General features: G+C 40.2%; 2 protein-coding genes across 2 annotated transcripts; both read left to right on the forward strand.

Annotated features, from left to right (window-relative positions):
• Window positions 1–5,830: 5,830 nt before the first annotated feature.
• LOC134644931 (sodium-dependent lysophosphatidylcholine symporter 1-B) lies at window positions 5,831–17,013 on the forward strand. The gene is made up of 14 exons (XM_063498121.1): window positions 5,831–6,051; window positions 7,460–7,588; window positions 8,112–8,236; window positions 10,879–11,002; window positions 11,108–11,186; window positions 11,274–11,425; window positions 11,539–11,629; window positions 12,034–12,152; window positions 12,280–12,363; window positions 14,170–14,253; window positions 14,431–14,543; window positions 14,645–14,788; window positions 14,954–15,130; window positions 15,295–17,013. The coding sequence occupies exons 1-14, from the start codon at window positions 5,968–5,970 to the stop codon at window positions 15,347–15,349; spliced, it is 1,560 nt and encodes a 519-aa protein (XP_063354191.1). The 5' UTR covers window positions 5,831–5,967; the 3' UTR covers window positions 15,350–17,013.
• Window positions 17,014–17,464: 451 nt separating this feature from the next.
• Window positions 17,465–20,592, forward strand: LOC134644592 (zona pellucida sperm-binding protein 3-like). Its single transcript, XM_063497679.2, has 8 exons — window positions 17,465–17,977; window positions 18,059–18,171; window positions 18,257–18,363; window positions 18,452–18,626; window positions 18,804–18,918; window positions 18,993–19,072; window positions 19,159–19,247; window positions 19,964–20,592. Exons 1-8 carry the CDS (start codon window positions 17,465–17,467, stop codon window positions 20,590–20,592), a joined length of 1,821 nt encoding a protein of 606 aa, XP_063353749.2.
• Window positions 20,593–21,817: the final 1,225 nt, after the last annotated feature.

Below are 21,817 nucleotides of genomic sequence, written 5' to 3' on the forward strand. Positions count from 1 at the left end.
TAGTGAATCATGAGCTTTGCTGGGTCTAAAAATAGTGAATTCGCGTCACAGATTAATGAGATTCACATCTTTTCCTTTCTGGCAAATTTTCGCTTTCTATGTATGGATAAATCCACTAGATGGCGCTAAAATGAAAGTTTTTGCTGCATATAGTTTGCAAAGAGTTTATTTTCTTCTGGTGCTGAAACATGCATATTTTTATGATTGTTATAATTTAATTGAACTGTTCAGATGTTACTATACGATCGTATTTTAGGCTCCTTCAGTTATCTGACAGAACTTATTGTTTTTCTATACTATTATTATTATTATTATTATTTTATGACATTTAGGCATGCAAGAGTTCAGCTGTGTTGAAGGAGTGGAAGGAAAGAAGGAATTTTTATTACAAAAGTTACAAAAATGTTAGTATCTACTCCTTTAAAATCATTCTTTAATTATCTGCTTAGTCTTATTATCTTATTATCTGCGGAGTTTTTGACATTTCACTCTGGCCTAGCGATAAGGATGACTAAATTTATTTTGTATCTCAAATTTCTCCCAGTTGTCTTTTATCACCACAGCCCAGGGTTGCTCATTTTGGCCATACAGTTTTGCAACCGTTAGTTGTTTGGGGACTTGTTTGGAACTAGCCTATGGTTAGAAAAAAAAAATTAAAAAATGGATTTATAGATGTTGTTGTACTATTACCTTCACTTTTGATGTACATTGTAGCTCACTTCTAAAGAAATGAACAGTGGTTGCAGATGATAAAGTACTACAAATTCTTTTCTAACTTTTATGTAATGTGATTTTGGTTGATAATCTGTCTCTCTCCCTTAAAATGGAACTATCACAAAAAATCTAAATTTTTGATTTCTTTGTAAGTGAGTTAACTTATATAATGTTCTTCTTCTCTCCCCCTTTTGCACAAGTCGAGGAGCGTGTCAGGTCACATTTCACTGCGTGTTATACTTGTATAACTATGCATGTGATGAATAAAGAATCTTGAATCTTGAATCTTGAACTTACAAATTCAGCAAATAAGCTTAGTTCACTGTCCATCCCCACAGTGTCTCCATCCTCTGATGTTGCTTCCTGCAGGATAACACCGTTACCAACTGATTTCTTGACCATGACAATGAGTTCACTGTACTCAAATGACTTCCACTGTCACCAGATCTCAGTCCAATAGAGTGCCTTTGGCATGTGGTGGAAAGAGAAATTTAGTTGACAAATCTGCAGCAGCTGTCTGATGCTGTTGTGTCAATAGGGACCAAAGTTTCTTGGGAATGTTTCCAACACCTTGTTGAATCCATGCCATGCAAATATAATGCAGTTCAGAAGAAAAGAAAAAAGGGTTCTTAACCAGTACTTGCAAGGTGTATGGAATGATGTTGCTGGTGACTATCCTATTTCAGATGTGTCTCTTTGTCTCTTATTATTCATTACAAATGTAATTTATAAGTACAACACTTATTTTCTACTGTAAAAACAAAGCAGAGTTAGATTCAAAGTTCTATCCAATTCAATTGAGTTTTAAACAAAATAAATATATTTGTTTTAAATAACCTTTAGCTCAACATTATGTTCATGAAAATTATATTTGGAAACAGACTTAAACCAAAAATTAAGGGAAGTTCATAACTGCAGTTACACTTTGTATTTTCACTACAAAATGGTGAAATATTTTTATTTAAAAGTGCTGAACTGATACGACACAAAAGACCAAAAGGTGACACAACAGTCTTCAAATTTGACTGAGTTATGAATGGTAAATGTAACAGATCTTTACAAGATACTAAATATATATACTTTAGATTTTTTTTTTTAAACAACTGCCTAACAGATATTTGAGTTCTTCTTGATATTCTTTGAATCTTTGCCTCATTTACCAGAAAGTATAAACGCATCAGCAACCACAGAAGGACTCACTTGTGCTGCTTCCATCTCCCCAGTTTTTAACTACAGTTAAAACATGCTGTTGCCTCACAGTAAGTAGGTTCAGGGTTTGAATGTGCCAGCCCGGGGCCCTCTGGTTCTATGTTTTACTCCCACAGTCTTAAAACATGCTTGTTGGCTTATTTATTGATTATAAATTGATTGTGGGTGAGAGTACATGGTTGTATGTCTCTCTGTGATAGACTGTTGACCTCTTTGGCGTGTACCCTGTCTCTGTTTGCTTTCTGTGACCCTGATCTGGATAGGATTTTTTTTTAAATTGATGAAATGTAAAGTAAATTATGTAGCCAGATTTATCTTTCTTACACGCAAAACAACACATACTAACTCTGCACTCTTTGATAAATGAGATTAAATATTTTACAAGATGTGTTATTACACCCCGATAGAAACAAAAACTCAATTTTCTCAGTAAAAGCAGCCTTTGTGGTTTTATTCATTTACATAAAGTGTTTTAAACTGGAATACAGTTTTCCTAAGCATCTCAATGTGGCAGGATTAAGATGTTTCAGGTTATTATATGTCATAAGACTAGCAAAGTTCTCTGTACTAACACCAAAGTAACCATATAGACCAGGGGTAGGCAACTCCAGGCCTCGAGTGCCGGTGTCCTGGAGGTTTTAGATGTGTCCATGATCCATCACAGCTGATTTAAAGGGCTAAATGACTCCTCAACATTTCTTGAAGTTCTCCAGAGGCCTGGTAATGAACTAATCATTTGATTCAGGTGTGTTAACCCAGGATGCGATCTAAAACCTGCAGGACACCGGCACTCGAGGCCTGGAGTTGCCTACCCCTGATATAGACTTTGTTTCACTCCGGCTGGGAGAAAATTGTGTCTTTTAGTTTTCTTTAAAAAGAAGCAGAAACTCCTCCAGTATGTTTGTTTGGTATTATCAGATTTGTTGTAATGGGTTCCATGTCTCTTTTTGGTATATGCTCAATTTCCAACAAGGTTCTGTGTTCGAACAAAAAGGAATGGGAACAAAAAGGTTAATGACCCCTGTCATTGAGGCCATAAAAAACATAATAGTGCTGTTCACAATGACACAGTGAAGGCTCAGTGCACAGGCCTAATAACTTTGGCAGTATGTAAATGTTATATGGCCAGATCGTACTGCTGAGGGAAGAAATGTCAGTGGACATTCCACAATTCACTTAAAGCAGTTTTTGAATTTTTGCTCTTAAAGCATTTTATAACATATTTATATTGAAACATTATTAATCTATTTAACTTACATTCACAAGCTGAAATCTTATGTTAAAAGGAAACTACTGCTTTACTGCAGTCTTACATACATAAAGTGCACAGTCCTGTATGGTGCCTTTTAGGCTGTTTGCTTTATGTATATATAAAGAGAACAGATTGTATCTTGTTTCAAAAAAGGCCCCACTTCCCTTTTGGAACATGCTACATTTGAGAACAGATGACATGACTTTATCAGACAGGCTTATTTGCACAGTACCAGGCTGGAAAATGAGGAATCCAAACAGGAGGAGTGGTCTTTTGCACTATACAATGTCTCATAAAACATTTTTATTTTTCAGTTTTTTATTTCCCAAACATTGACCATAGGTAGCACGACTAATTTGAACAGTAGCACAACTGTTTTTCATTTTTTTATGCCTGCTTAAGTAATGGTTTCCCTACAGTTATACATAATAAATGAAGATTAAATATTAATTGATAATGTTTTGCAATACTGTGCACGTTTGGTGGGAAAAGGGCTTCATACTGAGTGCCTGCAATCACTAATACCCACTGTAGCTCTAAGCATAACACTGATTACAAGGGGGTATCTCAGACAGCACTTAGCACCCTCCACAGTGTAGACATTTGAAGCCTGACAAATCATATTTGTCTGCATGATGTGGCTTCTTATATTATATTAAATATTTTTTTGCATATAGAATAGGCAATTATTTTATTTTATTTCATTGCATTAGATGCTTGTGCCCAAATAGTAATGCTTTAGCCAAGCAAAGGCATGTCGGCTACTCCATTTAGTTAGGTGTGTAGACATGGTCAAGATGATCTGCTAAAGTTCAGCAGAGAATGCTATGAAAAAGAGAAAATCCATTGAGCAGCAGCCCAGAGAACTGACATTGACTGGATTTAAATTTAAGCTCAGAACATGGACAGAGTGTGTCTTTTAACAATGAGTCAGGTTTGTGGTGTTGGTGTGATGGTGTGGGGATATTTTCTTGGCACACTTTGGGTCCCTTAGTACAAGCTTAGCATCATTTAAATGCCACAGCCCACCTGAGTCTCATGGCTGACCATGTCCATCCCTTTATGGCCACTGTGTATCACAATCTTCTAATGGCTGCTTCCTGCAGGATAACACGTCATATCACAATACTTGAATCATCTCAAAGTGGTTTCTTGGAAATGGAAAATGGAAATTAGTTCACTGTATCCAAATGGCCTCCACAGTCACCAGCTCTCAATCCTGTGGGGATATGTTGGAATGGGAGATTTGCATTATAGATGTGCAGCTGACACAATTATATCAATATGTATGAATCAAAATCTCTGAGAAATGTTTCCAGTACCTTCCTGAATCTATGCCATGAAGATTTTAAACAGTTCAGAAGCCAAGAGGGGTCCAAACCAGTACTAGTAAGGAGCACCTAATGATGTCTCTGTTGTATGCAGACTATTCTACTTTGGGTGTGTCTCTTTGTGTCTTACACAAAGCTAAGTTGATATTATTTCACTCATTTGCCAGTAGTATTATTACACAATGGTTGAAAGTAAGGAAACGCTTCTGTTTTCAGTTACATACAACCAAGCAGTGTCTGTCATCAGGATTTGTCATTTCACTCAGTCAAAGTGATACCGGATACAGAGGGGAAAAGAGGAAAGCTCCAATTCATAAGGACACCACTTAATTTCTACTGCAGATAGAAATTAGCATTAGCTTCAAAGTCCTACCCAACTCATTAGAGGTTTAAACAGAGTAACTAACATATACCTGACAGTGTCCATCGCTTTATGACCACAGTGTACCCATCTTCCAATGGTTGCTTCCCAGAGGATAACGCCCCATGTCACGAAGTCCAAATCATGTCAAACTGGTTCCTTGATCATGACAATGAGTTCACTGTACTCAAATGACTGCCATTGTCACCAGATCTCAACCCAATAGAGCACATTTGGCATGTAGTGGAACAGGAGATTTATGCCATGGAGGTGCAGCTGACTAATATGCAGCAACTCTGTGACACTGTCATGTCAATACGGACCAGAATCTCACAGCAACGTTTTTCAACACCTTGTTGATTCCATGCCATGAACACTTAGTGTAGTGTAGGCTATCCTATTTCTAGTTTGCTTTTTGTCTCTTACACAAAGCTAAGTTGATATTATTACATAGTGGGTGTCACCAGATCTCTGTCCAATAGAGCGCCTTGGGGATTTGATGAAATGGGATTCAGATCATGAATGTGCACCAAACAAATCCGCAGCAACTATGTGAAAGTTTCCTGCGTCTTAGCTGCTCTGAAGGCAAACGTGGGTCCACACCTTTACTAAGATATGCCTAATAAAATGTCCAGTGAGTGTATAGTTATTATTTTTATGAAATTAAATGAAATTAATTAGCGCAAAGAAAAGGTTAAAAAGTTGGTGATATTGCTGATGCCTTCCTGTTAGCTGCTTCGTTATTAGGTAGAGTAAGGGTTCTTCAATCTCCACTGAAGCTGGAATTTTTACTGATTTTCTAACACAAAGAAAACTTCTTAAAAGACCCAGGGGACTAAACTTTTAGTAGTTATTGAAGGTCACGAACAGGGAAAAAAAAAAGGAAAAAATGGTGGAACATCCGATTGTGACGTGTAACCTGACGTAGCCCACATAGTAGAATGAATGAGGTGGACGAAAGCAGCACGAGCGCTCTGACTCAGAAACTCCCGGAGCTCTGGTGAACATGGCGATGCTGTGAACTCGTTTCATTCTTCTGGCACTAAGGAATATATTTACATTTTACAATATCGGAAAATAACATCAACTAGAACAAGATAATGGCACGAGGAGAAGGCGCCGAGCAGTACGCGGCGACTTTACTGTCAGTCAAACCGCTCAATGCAGAGATCAAGACGGTGAAGGTAAGAGCAACGTTTAACCGGCACGTTTGATTTTTAAGAGGGGTGTTAAAAAAATCAGGTGCGTTAAAGGGCGCCTAAATTCAAAGTAACGTTTGATAAAATGCGGTCGTTACTTCCTTTCTTCCCAAAAACCTCACACCCTGCCTTGTTCTGTGCCCTTTCCTGCCCTCGAGGTTTGAATTTCGCCCGGTCCACGTTTATCTGTCCTCCAGCTCTCGTGATGCTGGCATACCGGTTTTAAAGGGACCAAACACCTTAACTAAAGCCGGCGTTTTCTCTCTGTCACATTCAAATATAGAAACCCAGTGCTGGCAGATGTGGAGAAACGTGGCGTGATCCTGTTTTTAGAGCCACGACTTGTGAGCCATATTTGGTTTAAGTGGCTGAAATTAAGTCCCTATATTTAACGATTAACGCCTTAAATTTCCCCCCAAAATGGTTTAATAGCTTCCATATCGTTCAACAGTGGCGGTATCTTTGCACGAGAAAATACACGGCAGGTTGCACTTCAAGCATCAGTGTCTTCTCTGTGATCATTTACATTAATGTTATATAGATTTAAAGTGTAACAAAACTCCTGTGAAACATTAGCCCCAAAGCTGCTAATCTTTAGTAACCTTGATGTGCATTTAAATTCATTGTCTTTCGGTTTTTAGACTACTGGATGAAAAATTAGCGATTTTTATATGGCACCATGGTTCAAACAGTAAATTATACTGGTGATTTTCTTTGAATCCAAAGGCACTTTTCAGTGCAGTCCTCTTGTACTCTGTGAAAGACTGTGGAGATCTTTCTTTAAAGCACATTAAAAGTTATGCAGGCTGCTGTTCTTTATTTAGCATCAGTATTATTTTTAGTCTTGCATCACTGTAATTCCAGACATGCACTCTGTGGAACGTGACCACAGAGAGAATATTGTGTGTGCCTGTTGATAAGGTTGCAATTTGCGTCCTTCAAGAGGTGATTCTGCTTCTGTGTCCGTGATGGTTGTAAATCAGGGTGTGTAATCCCCCCTTTGCTGACATCACAACGCTTGAGAAAGGGTATTGGCTACCGCTGATAGGCCCTAGTCTGTCTGGAGGCTGTTGGCTATTCAGCATAAAATGTCACACCAATGGTTGTGCTGAGGTGATGTAGTGATGTGGTTTCACTCAGCATGAACTACAGTAACCTCATAGTTCCGCGTTGCAAAGTTTGATACAGTGATGGGTGGAGGGATTTGAATCAGAGGGATGAATTAAAGACTGAAGGCAGAAATGGAGTCAATGATAATGTGTTAACCCACTGTCTACATAATTAAACCTTAATTTATAGCTTCCCAGTGGAATTAGAGTTTACCCATGTTTCATGTCTGATGCACTAACCTCACTGCATTTCCCCTCTGTTCTCCCCTCTTCTTCTCTTCCAGCTGAAGACCCAGAGAAATCGTCTGTCTGTGTTCAGTAAACTGTGCTATGCCTTTGGCGGGGCTCCCTACCAGATCACAGGCACCGCTCTTGGCTTCTTCCTCCAAATCTACTTGCTTGATGTGGCACAGGTAATTGCCAAGCGCTGGGCAAAAAAACCCAAAAGGTTAAAATCACACACTTCTGTCTCCTAAATGACAAGCAGCTAAATGACATCGATAAATTTCAATTGTTTGCAGAACACACACAGGTTACAAACGCAGGGGTCAAAGTGTGTGTGTGCGTGTGTGTGTGTGCTCTTCTCAGCCTCATATCAGCTAAACTGTCTCCGGTCAAGCGTATTAACCCGGACTCCCCCCTGTTTGCTTTGTTACCAAATTAGCAAATTAGACTTTTTCCTGCTGTACACAGTAGGAACTGAAAAAGGCCATTCAGCTCAGAGGATGAGATCATTAGAGGGGCTTTGAATGCTGCTTTGTTATAAAAGAAGTGACAGTGTTGTGTATTTTAATTCTGTTGTACTCTCAGCTGTACTGAGTCTGCTGTCACAGCTCTTTTGAGCCACTCTCCAGAAGAGCCATATGAGGTAGTCCTTGGCATCCTCACTTGTTTGGTCTCAAAGCTAACACGCTTTTTTCCACACTTCCCCTCTAGCTGGACCCCTTCTATGCCTCCATCATCCTGTTTGTGGGTAGGGCCTGGGATGCTATCACCGACCCTACAGTGGGTTTCCTGGTGAGCCGGAGTAGATCCACCCGCTTCGGCCGCATGATGCCCTGGTAGGTATCTGTAAGTTGAATGATAATAAGATAATGCTGCGATTTGAGTAAGGGGCGGAGATACATGAGGCAAATGCTCTGGCAACAACAAGAAAAAAAAAAAAGCAGCTCAGGATCAGTAGCCATGGCAACAAGTTTGAAGTAGCAACTAAGGAGGAATAAATGGTAAGAGTGCAATAATGCAGTCTAAATATGTATCATATACAGTGCAAGCATCAGACATTCCTACCAAATGCAGGCTGAAGCACCCACTGAAACCAGCCAGCTGAAGAGTAGGAGCAGGGCTACCATCGTCCTAGTTTGGATCGAGCCTTGAGACGAGATCCTTCTAAGGAAGCAGTTGAATTATATTGAGGACTGATAGAGTAGCAAGCAGGACAGCTAGTCAGCCAATAGGGAAAATAAAAGATGGGCCTGGGCTAGCTGGTTAAAATCAACTGAGCTTTAAGAGTGAGGAAGTCAGACAGGAAAAATAAACTAAAATGAGCTGCAAGATATACTTAAGTGACTTATGTGAATCACAGGGATGGATCAGGTCATAACAGTGGTTGTGAGAATTATTATTAGTGTAAGTCTTCTTGCTGACAAAGACTTTAACCAGCGTTTTAAAAAGTCCAGCTTACTTGACATCAAGTCTGAGCGCATGTCTCCCCGGACTAAACTAAGTTTGACGAGCCTGTAGGAAAGTGACACTTGGCTCGGTAAGAAATTTGTTGCAGCAGCTGGGAGAGTTTCTCTTCTTGCAACTTTGCAAGTACAAAAGGTCCTTGTAGCTGAACACACGCTGTACTTTTCCTTCCCCGTAAAACATTTGCAAAACTCAAATAGATGAAAATGCCTGATACTATTTTTGCATTCTTAACAAACCAGTTTATTTACCAGCATCGTCTCCCATGTTTTAGTTGTTGCACTGCTGCTTATGTTTCAGTCTAGATATGCGTTTGCAATCTGCTGTGTGTTTGGTTCCCTGTGACATAGCTGGCAACTTGTCAAGGGTATCCCTGCCTAAAGAAGGGCGACCTTGACTTTCTTCTCACAGTCAAACATGGTGCTGCTTTCGTGACAATGTCAGAACCGTATCTGGTTACAAAAATCTCTCAAGGCCATGATATAATCTGCAGAGGAGCAGAGCTAAATATTTTTACAAGCCTCCCCCCCCCCCCCCCTCACATGATACCCCAGCCATATCTGGAGTGTAGTGACTGAAAAAGCCAGCTGTGCATGAGCTGTAATATTGTAGCTGGGAGGAAGTGAGGGGGAGGGGGAAGTTACTGGCTTAAGCTGTGATTGGTCCAACCCACAACACACCATCAGCTTCAAACCAATATGGGTGTGTTCTCCTTTGTGTGTGTATGATTTCCCGGAGTGTACAAGTGTAAAGAGGTTACTTCAGGTCAAAAAGCATGCTGGGTTAAAATAATGAGGCTACTTTAAAGAAAAATAGCCAAATGTACATAAAAGGGACATCCTCCAGATAAAAATACAGAGATTTGTTAGGTTCTTACTTCTTTTTTTCTGTCTGTACTGGAAATGTTGTACATAAAGGCAGGCAGCCAGACTGGCAGGAGTCTACATTTCTCATTTTACTTATTATCTTAGCTCAATGAGGTTTTTTTAGAAGTAGATTTTGTTTCTTTTAGAAAGAGGGGGGGGAAAAAAGAGTGCGATCATGTGTCTGTGACTTTCACTGCTGTGCCAGTGAACCGGCAACCTGTGCTCAGTGAGCAAAAATGGAAATTATTAGTACTCATTAACCTAAATTCGCTCGGACGTTAAAAGGTATCAGGAGTTTTCTTATTTTCCATGTGAGTCACATGGGTGAAAGGGGAGCAAGGGGATTTCATATGACCATGTGTGAATGTCACGTTCACCCTCTCCTCGTTAGTGTTATGGAGCTTGGGGAGAGTCAGGCTTTAACTCGCATGTGTGACGGCTCAGAAACAAGCCTGAGGAAGAAATAGCTGTTTAAATATGTGCGGCCATTTGACAAAATGTTTCATGATTATGCAGTCAGGTGCAATCCTGTAAGCCTTCACCCCCCTGTTTGGCCTCTAAAAGGTCACATTTTATTCACATGATGCTAATAAAAACCGCAGTTTTCCTCAAATTATGTGATTACTTTCAGCGAGAAAAATGTAGTTTCCTTTTGGCCCCCAAAAACTGCCTTGTAATGGTTCTCTTAACAAGTAAAACAGTTTGATTTCCTTATTTAAAAACTGAGGCTTTAAGTGCACAGTCTGTAGTAACGCCGGTTTCTGTGACTGAGGTCAGGTAGAGGGCACGGCTGAAGAGAAGGATGCTGAGGCCGAGTGGGGTGAGAATGATGTGGGTCCAAGCAGCTATCGCCTCCTTGTGCAGCGCTGGCTGAGCCCTTTCTCCACACACAAGATCTAACAAGGCAGGATTAGGGGGATTATTCACAAAGCATAAAAGAAAGAGTTGAAAAGAATTGACTGCAAGGGAGGGACATAAAAAGGAGGGGTTAAGCTACAGTAACAGTGGGGAAAATTCATTAGACACACCCTTAAAGGAAGGAAACAGTGGGTTCTATGTGTTTGCCTTAAATACAAAAGAAAATAAAACAAAGATAAGAAAGAAATGCTCAGTCTTTTATCGACCTGTGTCTACTCATCTCTTCTCAGGATCATTTTCTCCACCCCGTTTGCAGTGCTTACTTACCTCTTGATCTGGTACGTGCCTCCATTTGAAGAGGGGAAGGTCATTTGGTATCTGGTCTTTTACTGCCTTTTCCAGTCAATGCAGACGGTTAGTACCGCATTTTGAGCCCGTGGTTTTTTTGTTTTGTTTTTTCATTTGCTTTTTGTCCACTGGCGTGAACTTGTCTAATGTTGCGGTCTCATACATTTGCAGTGCTTCCATGTGCCATATTCAGCCCTCACCATGTTCATCAGCAGGGACCAGAAAGAGCGGGACTCTGCTACAGCCTACAGTACGACATCACCCTGTGCAAATAAACTGATTTCACTGGTGTTTTGTTATTCGTGTGCTGACCGTCAGTTCTTGTGTTTGCTCTCAGGGATGATGGTGGAGGTGCTGGGCACAGTGCTGGGCACTGCAATCCAGGGGCAGATAGTAGGTGGCAATTCCAATTGTCCCACTGAGTCTGATGCGCCTTACAGCACAAACTCATCCAGTGTCAACACCACTATAACCTCACTGGATCAGACGGTAAGTCTATTGAGGGGTTTTTTTGTTTTTGTTTTTTTTTTGTACTGTGTCAAATAAAAGATGATTATTTTTGGTCCAGGCTAAGGGTCGCGTATTTTTTTTTTTGTCCTCAGAAACAAGCTTACTTGGTTGCATCAGGGGTCATATGCGTCATCTACGTCCTGTGTGCTGCAATCTTGTTTTTTGGTGTGAAGGAGCAAAAAGGTATGAATCCTTTCTTATCCAATGCAAACAACATATAAAGCAGGATAATGACTCAATTTGGCTTCAAGACAGACTTGAATCATGAATCTGACAACTTGACACGTGAATTGATGTAAAAAAAAAGGAAATAATCACGCGCATGCAAAACTGTATATTAGTAACAGTGACAGGAATAATTCTTTAACTGTTAAATTTTTCTTAGCGCCTCTGGTCAGTTCCTCTTGGCCTTCTCTCTCTGTGTTCAAAAAGATAAAGATGTGGTGGCCAGATTGTAGCAAGTGTAGCAAAATACTCACTAGACAAATATCACATTGTCTCACCACAAAACCTTGTGTGTGTTGTATTCTTAGATGCAGATTTTCAGCTGTCTCATTTGTTGTCTTCTCCTTTATGTTGGACTCTAGAAACTGGGCGGGACAAGTCGAAGCCGCTCACCTTTGCTCAGGGCCTGCGGTTGGTCATGTGTCACGGGCCGTATGTCAAACTGGTCATCGGCTTCCTCTTCACCTCTCTTGCTTTCATGGTAACGCTACATTTGATTTATGCATGATTTTTTTTTTCTTTTTATTAATTTTCAGAGGTCACGTTGAAAGGATTTTTTTTTTTTTTGTTACAGTAATTTGGTTTATAATTGCTTCTGTCTTTTACAGCTGCTGGAGGGAAACTTTGCACTTTTTATCACCTACGCTCTCGGCCACAGGAAGGACTTTCAGAATATCCTTCTTGTCATCATGGTGAGTGTTTGTATTTTTACTATGAGTGCTCTTCTCGTAAAAACCCTCATCAGGGTAGATTTAGTGTACATCAACACCATGTCTGCAGATGTAAAGCTTGCTGCTTGCTGTAAACTGTTTAGGGGATATTTCAGTTTCTAGTCTTAGGCGCTTCCTCACGTGATGTAGAAGCATGCTACGGAGGCCTGAGAGGGCAGAGTTCAGGATGAGAGGAGGTGTCGTACTGTTGGGAATCGGTCTCCCACTCGCTCACTCTCTGAGTTATGCTAGATCAAGGGCACAGAATGGAGCTTTTGTTGCTCTGGCAACCCTTCACTGACACCATGGGAACAGCCACCATTGTTAACGCCCTCCTCTCACTGCTTTCTGCTCTGCTGCCTTTTTCTATGATTAGGAGTGGGAAATACTGGGACACTGTATCACATTTGGAGAGTTTAGAGCAGAGAGTCAAAGTCTGAGAATCCGTGGGCTTCTGGCCTTTCATCTACTGCTTGTTTTTGTTTGGTAATTTAATGCTGGTTGACCAGTTTTGGCCTAGAGGTCAAAAGTTTTCTGCGCCCCTGCAGGGTTGGGTTAAAAGCCAATGTAAGCTTATCGTGACCTTATTCCCTGACCTCCTCTGGTGGTCATTTTAATTTTTCCACTTTCCACATTTCCCACAGTCCTCAGTGAAGCCCAGTTAGTAGTCTGAATGGTTTCTGTAGAAAATATTTTGTAATTTTTTTTTTATGAATTTCATTTGATTTATTTAAAATTACATAATTGATCATCCAAGAAAGTCCATCATACAGAGTTAGAGCTAGGAATTTAGAGAAATGCAGACTAACTTTCCAACTAGTGTTTGGATTCCACTCATTTTAATGTATAAAACACAGGATAGGAAAACTTGGAGCACTAGATGGTGCCTGAATATGGTAGATTAGAAGTGATCTAGAAGTTAACGCTAACAAGCTTGGCTAGCAAGTTACATATACTGTATATTGTATTTATGAATCTAACAGATACAGATACCTATTCATTGATGTATTAAAAAATAAAATCTGTCCACCCACCATGAAGGGGGAAACTAGGTGTTTAATTTGTACCATTCTGTAAACATGTTTATTTCTGCTGTAAAGTTGGGCTTTTAAGTGGCTTTTGGAATCAGCCTCATGTGGCTACTGAAGGAACTGCAGTTTTTGGCATTTCATTTCTGGCTTCATTTTTTTACTCCCAGACATTCCCACTGTGTCCCCGATGATTATCCAAGCAGACGTTTTTTTTTTCTCCATTTGCATCAGAACTGCATATTTCACATAGTAACAAGTTGCAAAAATATTCACATGTATAAAAAATGCAGAGAAGAAGATATGACTGACGCCAACCAGCTATAATTCCGCAACAATAGGTTGCCTCACACACTGGAAAAGTCCAGTTGGTTTGGCAATTTGTTTGCAACAAGGTCTGTGTGTGCAGATTAAATTCTGATTAAAAAGAAACAATGTGGTTAACAGTTTAGTATGTTGTCCAACAATGCCGTTGCTACAAGTCTGCTATGCATAGTCTACTTTGTGTTTCTGTGTTTTGTTTTTTGGGGACAAAGTGAATGAAACATATTTGCATGCACAGCAGGAAAAAAGGCCATATGTTAAATTAATTTTTTTTTTTAAATTGCCCCTTGGTTGATAAACACGCTTCAGCTATATGAAATGGATGAAAAAAAAATTCTATAGTCATCGCTTAGTCATCATTTAACTCAGAGTATATGTTCTTTTCGTGCTCTCTTCTGAGCTTATATAACTAAATACTTTATCATTATTTCTTCAGCTCTCTGGGGCTCTAACCATCCCTTGGTGGCAGTGGTTTCTAACCCGGTTCGGGAAGAAGAAAGCAGCTTACTTTGGCATCTCGGTGAGTAGCAGATGTTATGGAGTGTAGATGAGTGAAGCTATAGCTCACTCTATGCTCTATTTTGACTCATTCAGTCTGCAAGATAAAAAATAAAAAGTCTTCAATAAATCTTGATCGTAAATTTTATTTGTTTTGTTTTTTATGAGACCTCTGACGTCTTTCTCCCTCTCGTTACAGTGGGCAGTGCCCTTCATGATCCTGATCGTCTCTGTCAAAAGCAACCTGATCGTTTCTTACTTGGTCTCAGTGGCAGCAGGTGTGAGTGTAGCAGCAGCCTTCCTCCTGCCCTGGTAAGCACAAGTTTATCCACAGAAGTCGTCCTTGGATCCTTTTGCGGATGTGGGTTTTCTTTTGTGTTGTTGAGCTTCTGTCTGGATGTTTGATCTTTCAGGTCGATGCTTCCTGATGTAGTGGATGACTTCAAAATTCAAAATCCAGACATCCGCGGTCATGAAGCCCTCTTCTACTCCTTCTATGTGTTCTTTATCAAGTTTGCCTCTGGAGTCTCCCTGGGTATCTCTACCCTCAGTTTGAAGTAAGTTTACTGACCTGATTTTTAATCAGTGTTTCAATCATATTAATGTTTTCATCCTTAAAACTAAGGAGCTTATCAGTCCAGTAGTCCTGGGGACAACAATACTTAATTCTTCAGCTGACCATATTGCTCAATTTTTCTCCCCTTGTGTACATTTTTTCACAGATTTGCCGGCTACGTGACCGGGGTCTGCTCACAACCCGAGGCAGTCAGTGTAACCCTGAAGGTGCTGGTCTCTCCCGTGCCCGTGGTTCTTATTGCCGTGGGACTGTTGATACTGAAGACCTACCCCATCGATGAGGAAAGGAGGCAAGGCAACCGAAAACTACTGCAGGCAATGTTGTAAGTGAGGAGTGAAAACACACACACACACAATTTATCATTGATTCTTCTTCTGTGTCCCACCAGGATCTGTGCATTGTATGAAAACTTGAACTGTTAACCAGTTTTAGCCCACTCTGCTTCTGTGTTTGTGACTCTGGTTGTTCTCCTCTCCTTTTAAACAGCGACTCTGAAACGGATTCTGAATCTGAAACCTCAGAACGTGGGAGCAGCGTCTAGAGGCCGAGCCTGCCACCTCTGCTGCTTTACATGTTTGCATAGGCTGTGAAGAGACCACCTGGACTAACAGGGGAGGGACCACAAACCACCCACTGCTGACTAGTGATCGTCATCATGTGCGGGTTCCTCCGCAGTGAATTGCACAGGTTTACATCACCCTCTAGTGTCCACACTGAGTATTTATTTTTCCATCCAGCTGTGTCCCAGTGAACAGGTTAATGAAAACTCCAGAGAATACACAAAATCCAAATCTACACAGTGTAGGATTGTTATGTTATGCCGACCTCCCAGGTTAGATTCTGTTACTTATATATATTTTTTGTTTGTTTGTTTGTTTGTTTGTTTGTTTTGTTTTGTTGAGATTTTCTTTCATCATTTAGCTTAAATGCCGCACAGAGATCTCTCTATATTATAATCTACAGCGATAGCTGAAAAAAAATTCAAACCACTTCTTTGTTAAAACAAAGCTCACACACATTTTGGTTAGCATTTGGCAGCTTTTTATAAATGAACGACAAAGCCTCTTGGGAGCTCTAGTCTTGGTTTCCAAAGATGTTTGACTTTATTGTTTACTGAGACGTTCCTATTTATAGCCTTCCGTTTTGTCACTCCTCCCATGTGATTGCACTACATCATGAAAGCTTTGTGAGAAAGTGCTTTGCAGTACCGTTTGCAAAGTATTAACGTGCTGGTTTACACTATGAGACCATCACTCGTACACACTGTTACATTTTGATGTTTCGATGACGTGTCTTAGCTGTTTTCCACTCAGAGTGTGCTCTGAAAGAAATGTACAGTATCAGCCCTTATTATGTAGGGTGTGCCAGCACTATTCCAGTAAATGGAGTTGTATGGAGATTTGCTACACTCTCTCCTTTTTGTTGTTTGTTTGTTTGTTTTCATATAGCGCATTTCAAAAAGTGTACTTGAATTTTCTAAAGGAGAAACGGCAGTACAACATGATGTACTTGTATACAGGTTATGTGAATCATTGCCTTACAAACACATGTCTTACAACTGGTTTCAGATATCTCTGATTTTCTGAACTCAAATTATTTTTTATGCCAATCTCCGTCGGGTTTAATAGACTTTTTTGAAGTGCTTATAAAGCAAAGTCAACTGTACTGGGAGTTTTACCATGTGACATCCCAAATTCAAAAATGTGTTATTTAACTATTTATGGAAACTACCTAAGGGACTATAATTTTCTTATGCAGGCATGTGTTTAAGAATAACTTATTACCAATGACTGAATGATTTGTCTTGTGGAAGGAAAAAAATGTAAATGTTGGCTTTGTTTGTTTTTTCCTTTTGTCTTATAAAAGTAAAAGTTGCAGTCATGGTGAAATGTGACTGATTTAAAAGAATACAACAACAAAAAACAGCAGCCCTATAGCAGATGCTTTCATTAACTAATATGCAGATGACTTGATTTCACCTCAAATGATGTTATGAAAAAGGAGCCATTTTCATGTGGGGCCTTCAAAACTGCACTGAATCAGCAGTAGATTACATCTGCCCTCTGTATTTATATATGCTGCTGTATGTGTATATGTGTAAATACTTTTTCCAACTATGTTTATGAAGAGCAATGTATATAAACCACTGAGGAGTCAAATCGTGTTCATATTTTTGATTTTAAACCTGTGAATAAACTTTGTCAAAGCAGAGAAAAAAAACTGTTTGGTTTCTTTAAAGCATCCTTATAACACTTTGTTTTTTATGCGGAACATTAAACCAGTTAGATGTAAGCCATGCATTAACATTAAGGTAGTGCAAGTTGGTATAAAACAACTTCCTTCAGTGAGTCATTTATTAATTCATTTGTTTGGGGGGGTTGATTTTCTAAAAAAAAAAAAATACCATAAATTTCACACTTTTTTTTTTTTTTTACCTCGAGGTTAGTTTGAGTCAATCTCTCTTTTTTTAATGATTAACATTTTTTTACATAAGAAATATGAGTAAAAATAAGTAAAACTACCACTGATTTCTTTTAGGGGCTTAAATCGACCAAATAGTTCTGGCTCTCTGACAGCAGGGTGCTGGTTCATCGCCTCTAATTGCTTTCAGCCGTGACGGCGACGTTTTTACGCGCGCATTAAAAGAGAAGGAGTGATGGACAGCTGTCCGTCTGTTGCGATGAAAACAAAGTGGTATCCCTTTATTTTGTGGAGCGTTTTATCACTTGGCCTTCTAAGCTCTGCGGTGGACACGTATGAATCTCCGCTTACGAGAAGGAAAGTGGTTTTCAAACTGGGCGCTCCGAAAATCAAACTTCCATTAGCTAAAGACAGAGAATCCAACCAGAGGCTACCTGCCGACACACCTCCAGAGCCTCAGCGGGGTTACCGAAGGTCCTATTCCGCTTCAGCACCTGTGACACTTGGACCCATGCGACCAGGGAAACCCGAGGCAAAGATCCAGTCAGACTTTGCTTACCTCCCGGACGTCTCTGTAACCTGCTCCACATCTGACTTTGTCGTCAGGATCAAACCAGCTTTCTACGGTCTGGGCGCAGAAGCAGAAGAACTGCTGTTAGGAAGCAGCTGTAAAAGCAACGGGCTTCTTAGACCATACGGCGACCTTCTTTTCTCGTATCCCCTGACCGCCTGTGATGGCGTGCGTGAGGTAAGCTATGGGTGGTGCTCCCTCCCTCCCTGTCGCTGCATCTGTCATCTTGCATTCACACTTTCTGACCTTTCCTAACAGATGCCCCACGGTTATCTGGTTTATAAATTCGTGCTCCATTATGAGCCGTCGCCAAAACGATTTCCAAGCAGAGCGCACCGGGTGGATGTAGCTATTGAATGTCGCTACCTAAGGTTAGGCATGTTGGTTTGCTTTACGCAGAAGGTGTGCGAACACTTAGTCAGTGTTGAAAGCTTCCAAATCTTCTGCCCTCCACAGGAACCATCATGTGCACCAACTGGCTGTCCAACCAACCTGGGAAACAGTTGTTTTCCGTAAAAGGCTGAAAAGTCGTCACACGGACTACCAGATTACCCTGATGGATGGTATGGGTGTCTGCATTATGCAGCAGAAAAGACTTTGGCAGATGCTAAACAGCTGGTTACTTGTGTTTCACATTCAACTGTTTTGTAGATTCATGGAGTAGAGCGGTCACCACTCGGGTCTACCAGCTTGGGCAAAAGGTTCATATCCAGGTTTCTGCTCCTCATCTACCTGCTGGAGGAAAACTCTACATACGTAGCTGCTATGCAGCTCCATCTAGTGGCTCTAAATCGTCCCTGAAATACTCCATCATAGACAACTTTGGGTATGTAGTGTGGATAGAGTGACCTGATTAAACTGAATGTGGAGCAAAAGAGTGAATCTGTAACGAATGTGAGATTCATAAATACAGCAGGATTTTAAAAAGTCCCCTTAACTGTAAAAAGCTACATATTTAAATTCTTGGGTTTTTACTCCATATTGTTGTCATTGATGTTTGCAGCTGTATGCTGGACAGCAAGGGAGACCTGGGGGCCTCTGAGTTTGTTTCCCGGACAGACAGGACTGTGAGACTTTCCGTGTTGGCCTTCCAGTTTACTGCTGATCCAAACACTGAGGTGAGAGTAGACCATCTATGATTCTCTCAGTTTACACAGCTAAGCACTGCGGCATAATCCTGTTTCTGTTTTAGGTCAGTATCCACTGCAGGTTATTTGTCACGTCAGAGGATCCAAGTCCTGTGCACAAATCCTGCACGTACAGGGGCAACAGGTGAGGATTAATAGGATGCTATAGCAGCAGAACTGTAGATTTCCCAGCTGTTTCCAGAGGGACTGTTAATACATATGCTATAACAGGTGGAGGGCGCTTACTGGTGATGACTCCATATGTGAATGTTGTGAGTCCCGGTGTGTGACTCCTAAGCCCCGGAGGGCTATGATGGAAGGTCTGTAACAATCTCATTATTTTATAAAATACCTTTTTAATTTAAGATATTCAGCATTTTGCATCGACTGTTTGGGAATTGCAGACATTTTTACACATAACCATCAGAGGCTCAAAGATGACAAACTAATATAATTTGAAATATAAACATTGTTTTTTAATTAATTGGATACAAATCGTTTGCAGTCAGTGATTGAGAAGGCCTGGCAGGGGATTCCCTTAATGTTACTGCCGCTGACACCTCTGGATTTAATTTTTTGAGTTCCAGTGAACAGCTACCAAATACAAGTTCAAGCTTTAATTCCTAGCCAGCTGATACAATGCTTTTGTTAAATGATTAAAATTACAGCTGAAAGTGTACAATTAAATAGTGTGTGTGTGTGTGTGTGTGTGTGTGTGTGTGTGTGTGTGTGTGTGTGTATAGATAGATATATAGATAGAGAGATATATATATATATATATATATATATATATATATATATATATATATATATATATATATATATATATATATAAAAAAAAAAAAAAACCACTATGATGGTGTAGCAAGGTAAAATTACAAATGTGTCATTGTCCAAATAAATGTATGGCGTTAACTGTGTATTCAAAATGGAATATACAATATAAAATTTCAAACATCAAATTGTATGTGAACATCAAATCTGTTAGTCAGTTAAAAAAATAAAATTACTTTTTGTTGTTGTTGTTGTTTGTAAGGTTCTGCCAGCAGTGGGTCATTACTGGTGTCGGATCAGTCGTACACAGTAAAGGACCAGTTGCTACCAGTCAGCCTCCCTCTGGACAGCATAAGAAAACAACAGAGGACCACAAATCGTTACAGTGATGAGACGCACAGCCGGGACAGGTTCTTGGGAAAAGCAGTAAAGTATAATGATGATGGTGAAGAAGAAAGTGGAACTGCTTTTGGAGCGATGACGGGACTTAATTTAGATGAGTTTGGTTTTGGGGAGAGGGTCTTAAAGGGCAAGTGGAATGAATCTGAGGTGAAGCGTTTAGATAAGTTGAGGGAGGAGGGGTCACCGTATGAAAAAAAGGATTCAGATGAGAGAAGTGAAAATGAAGTTTATGATGTAGAGCAAGCGAACGATCTTAAACCAAAGGGAAGTGAAATGATTAGTCACTTGGAGCAGTCGCCACTGTCGAAGATTGACGCACAGCCACCTGATTCTAGAGATGAGGGAGGAAACAGGACACATGGAGGAAAGGAGGTGGAGGTTGAGGAGAAGGGGTTGATGACGGTGCACGAGGTGCAGTTGAAGAATGACAGCAGGACAGCAGATGCAGAAGATGGCGGGGAGATGACGTGGTATTTTTTTTGGAGGTAGTTTTTGATCAATTAATCAAGTATACCGCCTTAAGACTGGAGCTCTGCATAGTCTGACTCATTTCAATAAAATGTGAAAATGAAATCAACTGACTCTTGTCATTCATGACTTCACACAACAAACTTTATTTTATTTAAAAACAGTTTCCATTCTATGAACGTACACTGCACAGAAAAATGAAAGGAGCACTTCTTAATCAGAGTACAGCATCAGGTCGGTTAAAGTTCTGGGATACTGAAGTTTAACTGAGTAGCAGAGAGGCTCAGCTGCTTTGAAATTAATAGCAGGTGCACTAGTTTTACAGGTGGAGGCCACTGACATTTTTTTTTCCTCATCTTTATTGTCTTCTTATTTCACTAGGCTCGGTGTCACTACTGGTACCATGAGGAAATACCTGGGCCCTACAGAGACTGCACAGGATGTCCAACTCCTCCAGGATAGCACATCAATATGTGCTATTGCCAGGTTTGCTGTGTCTCCCAGCAAAGTCTCAAGAGCACGGACATTCCATAGGTCCTTAACCTATCCTATCAGGACTGGTAGCTGCACCCTCTACAGGCTAGGCAACAGCACCCTGATTGCCATTAGGTATCATGATGAAGTCCTTGGACCCACTGCCAGAACCTACGTTGAAATAGTGGGTCCATCTGTGATGACATGCATACAAACTACTGAGTGTCCATTATGAGTTGCTGCAATGAAATTTTGGCAAAATGGACCAGCCTGCTGCATTATTTTCAGTCTGATTTTAAGCATTTCTTTAAATTCAGCCTACTATAGTTAAATTTTCAATTCTTTCAAATGACGTGGTATCCTTTTGTTCTTATTACCCAGTACATATCAATGTAGATATCCAGCAGCATTTTTTGCTCAGTAAGATTTGATGCGTTTTCAAAGTGTTCCTTTACATTTTTATGAAGGGTAGAATCTCTAATCTTCAATTACTGACAGTTACCAGTAGTTTGTCATTGTAGTTATTCCTGGCAAGTACATGTGTATGGGTGTGGCATATAACACTTTCCCCCCAATTAACACTAAAATATGTTGTGAAATCAGTGCAGCCATGGGTGCAAATTACAGGAGGAGACAATAGTGCAAATCCCCACCCTACACCACCTTTATTTAACTAGTTTAAATGGTTCAGTTTATATTTCATTTCCAATTCATTTCTACTTTACCATTGCAAACAATGCAAGGAAAAAAAAAAAAGATGGGCAACACAGTA

The sequence above is a fragment of the Pelmatolapia mariae genome, linkage group LG16_19 (genome assembly GCF_036321145.2).
Source record: "Pelmatolapia mariae isolate MD_Pm_ZW linkage group LG16_19, Pm_UMD_F_2, whole genome shotgun sequence".
Taxonomy (NCBI): Eukaryota; Metazoa; Chordata; class Actinopteri; order Cichliformes; family Cichlidae; genus Pelmatolapia; species Pelmatolapia mariae.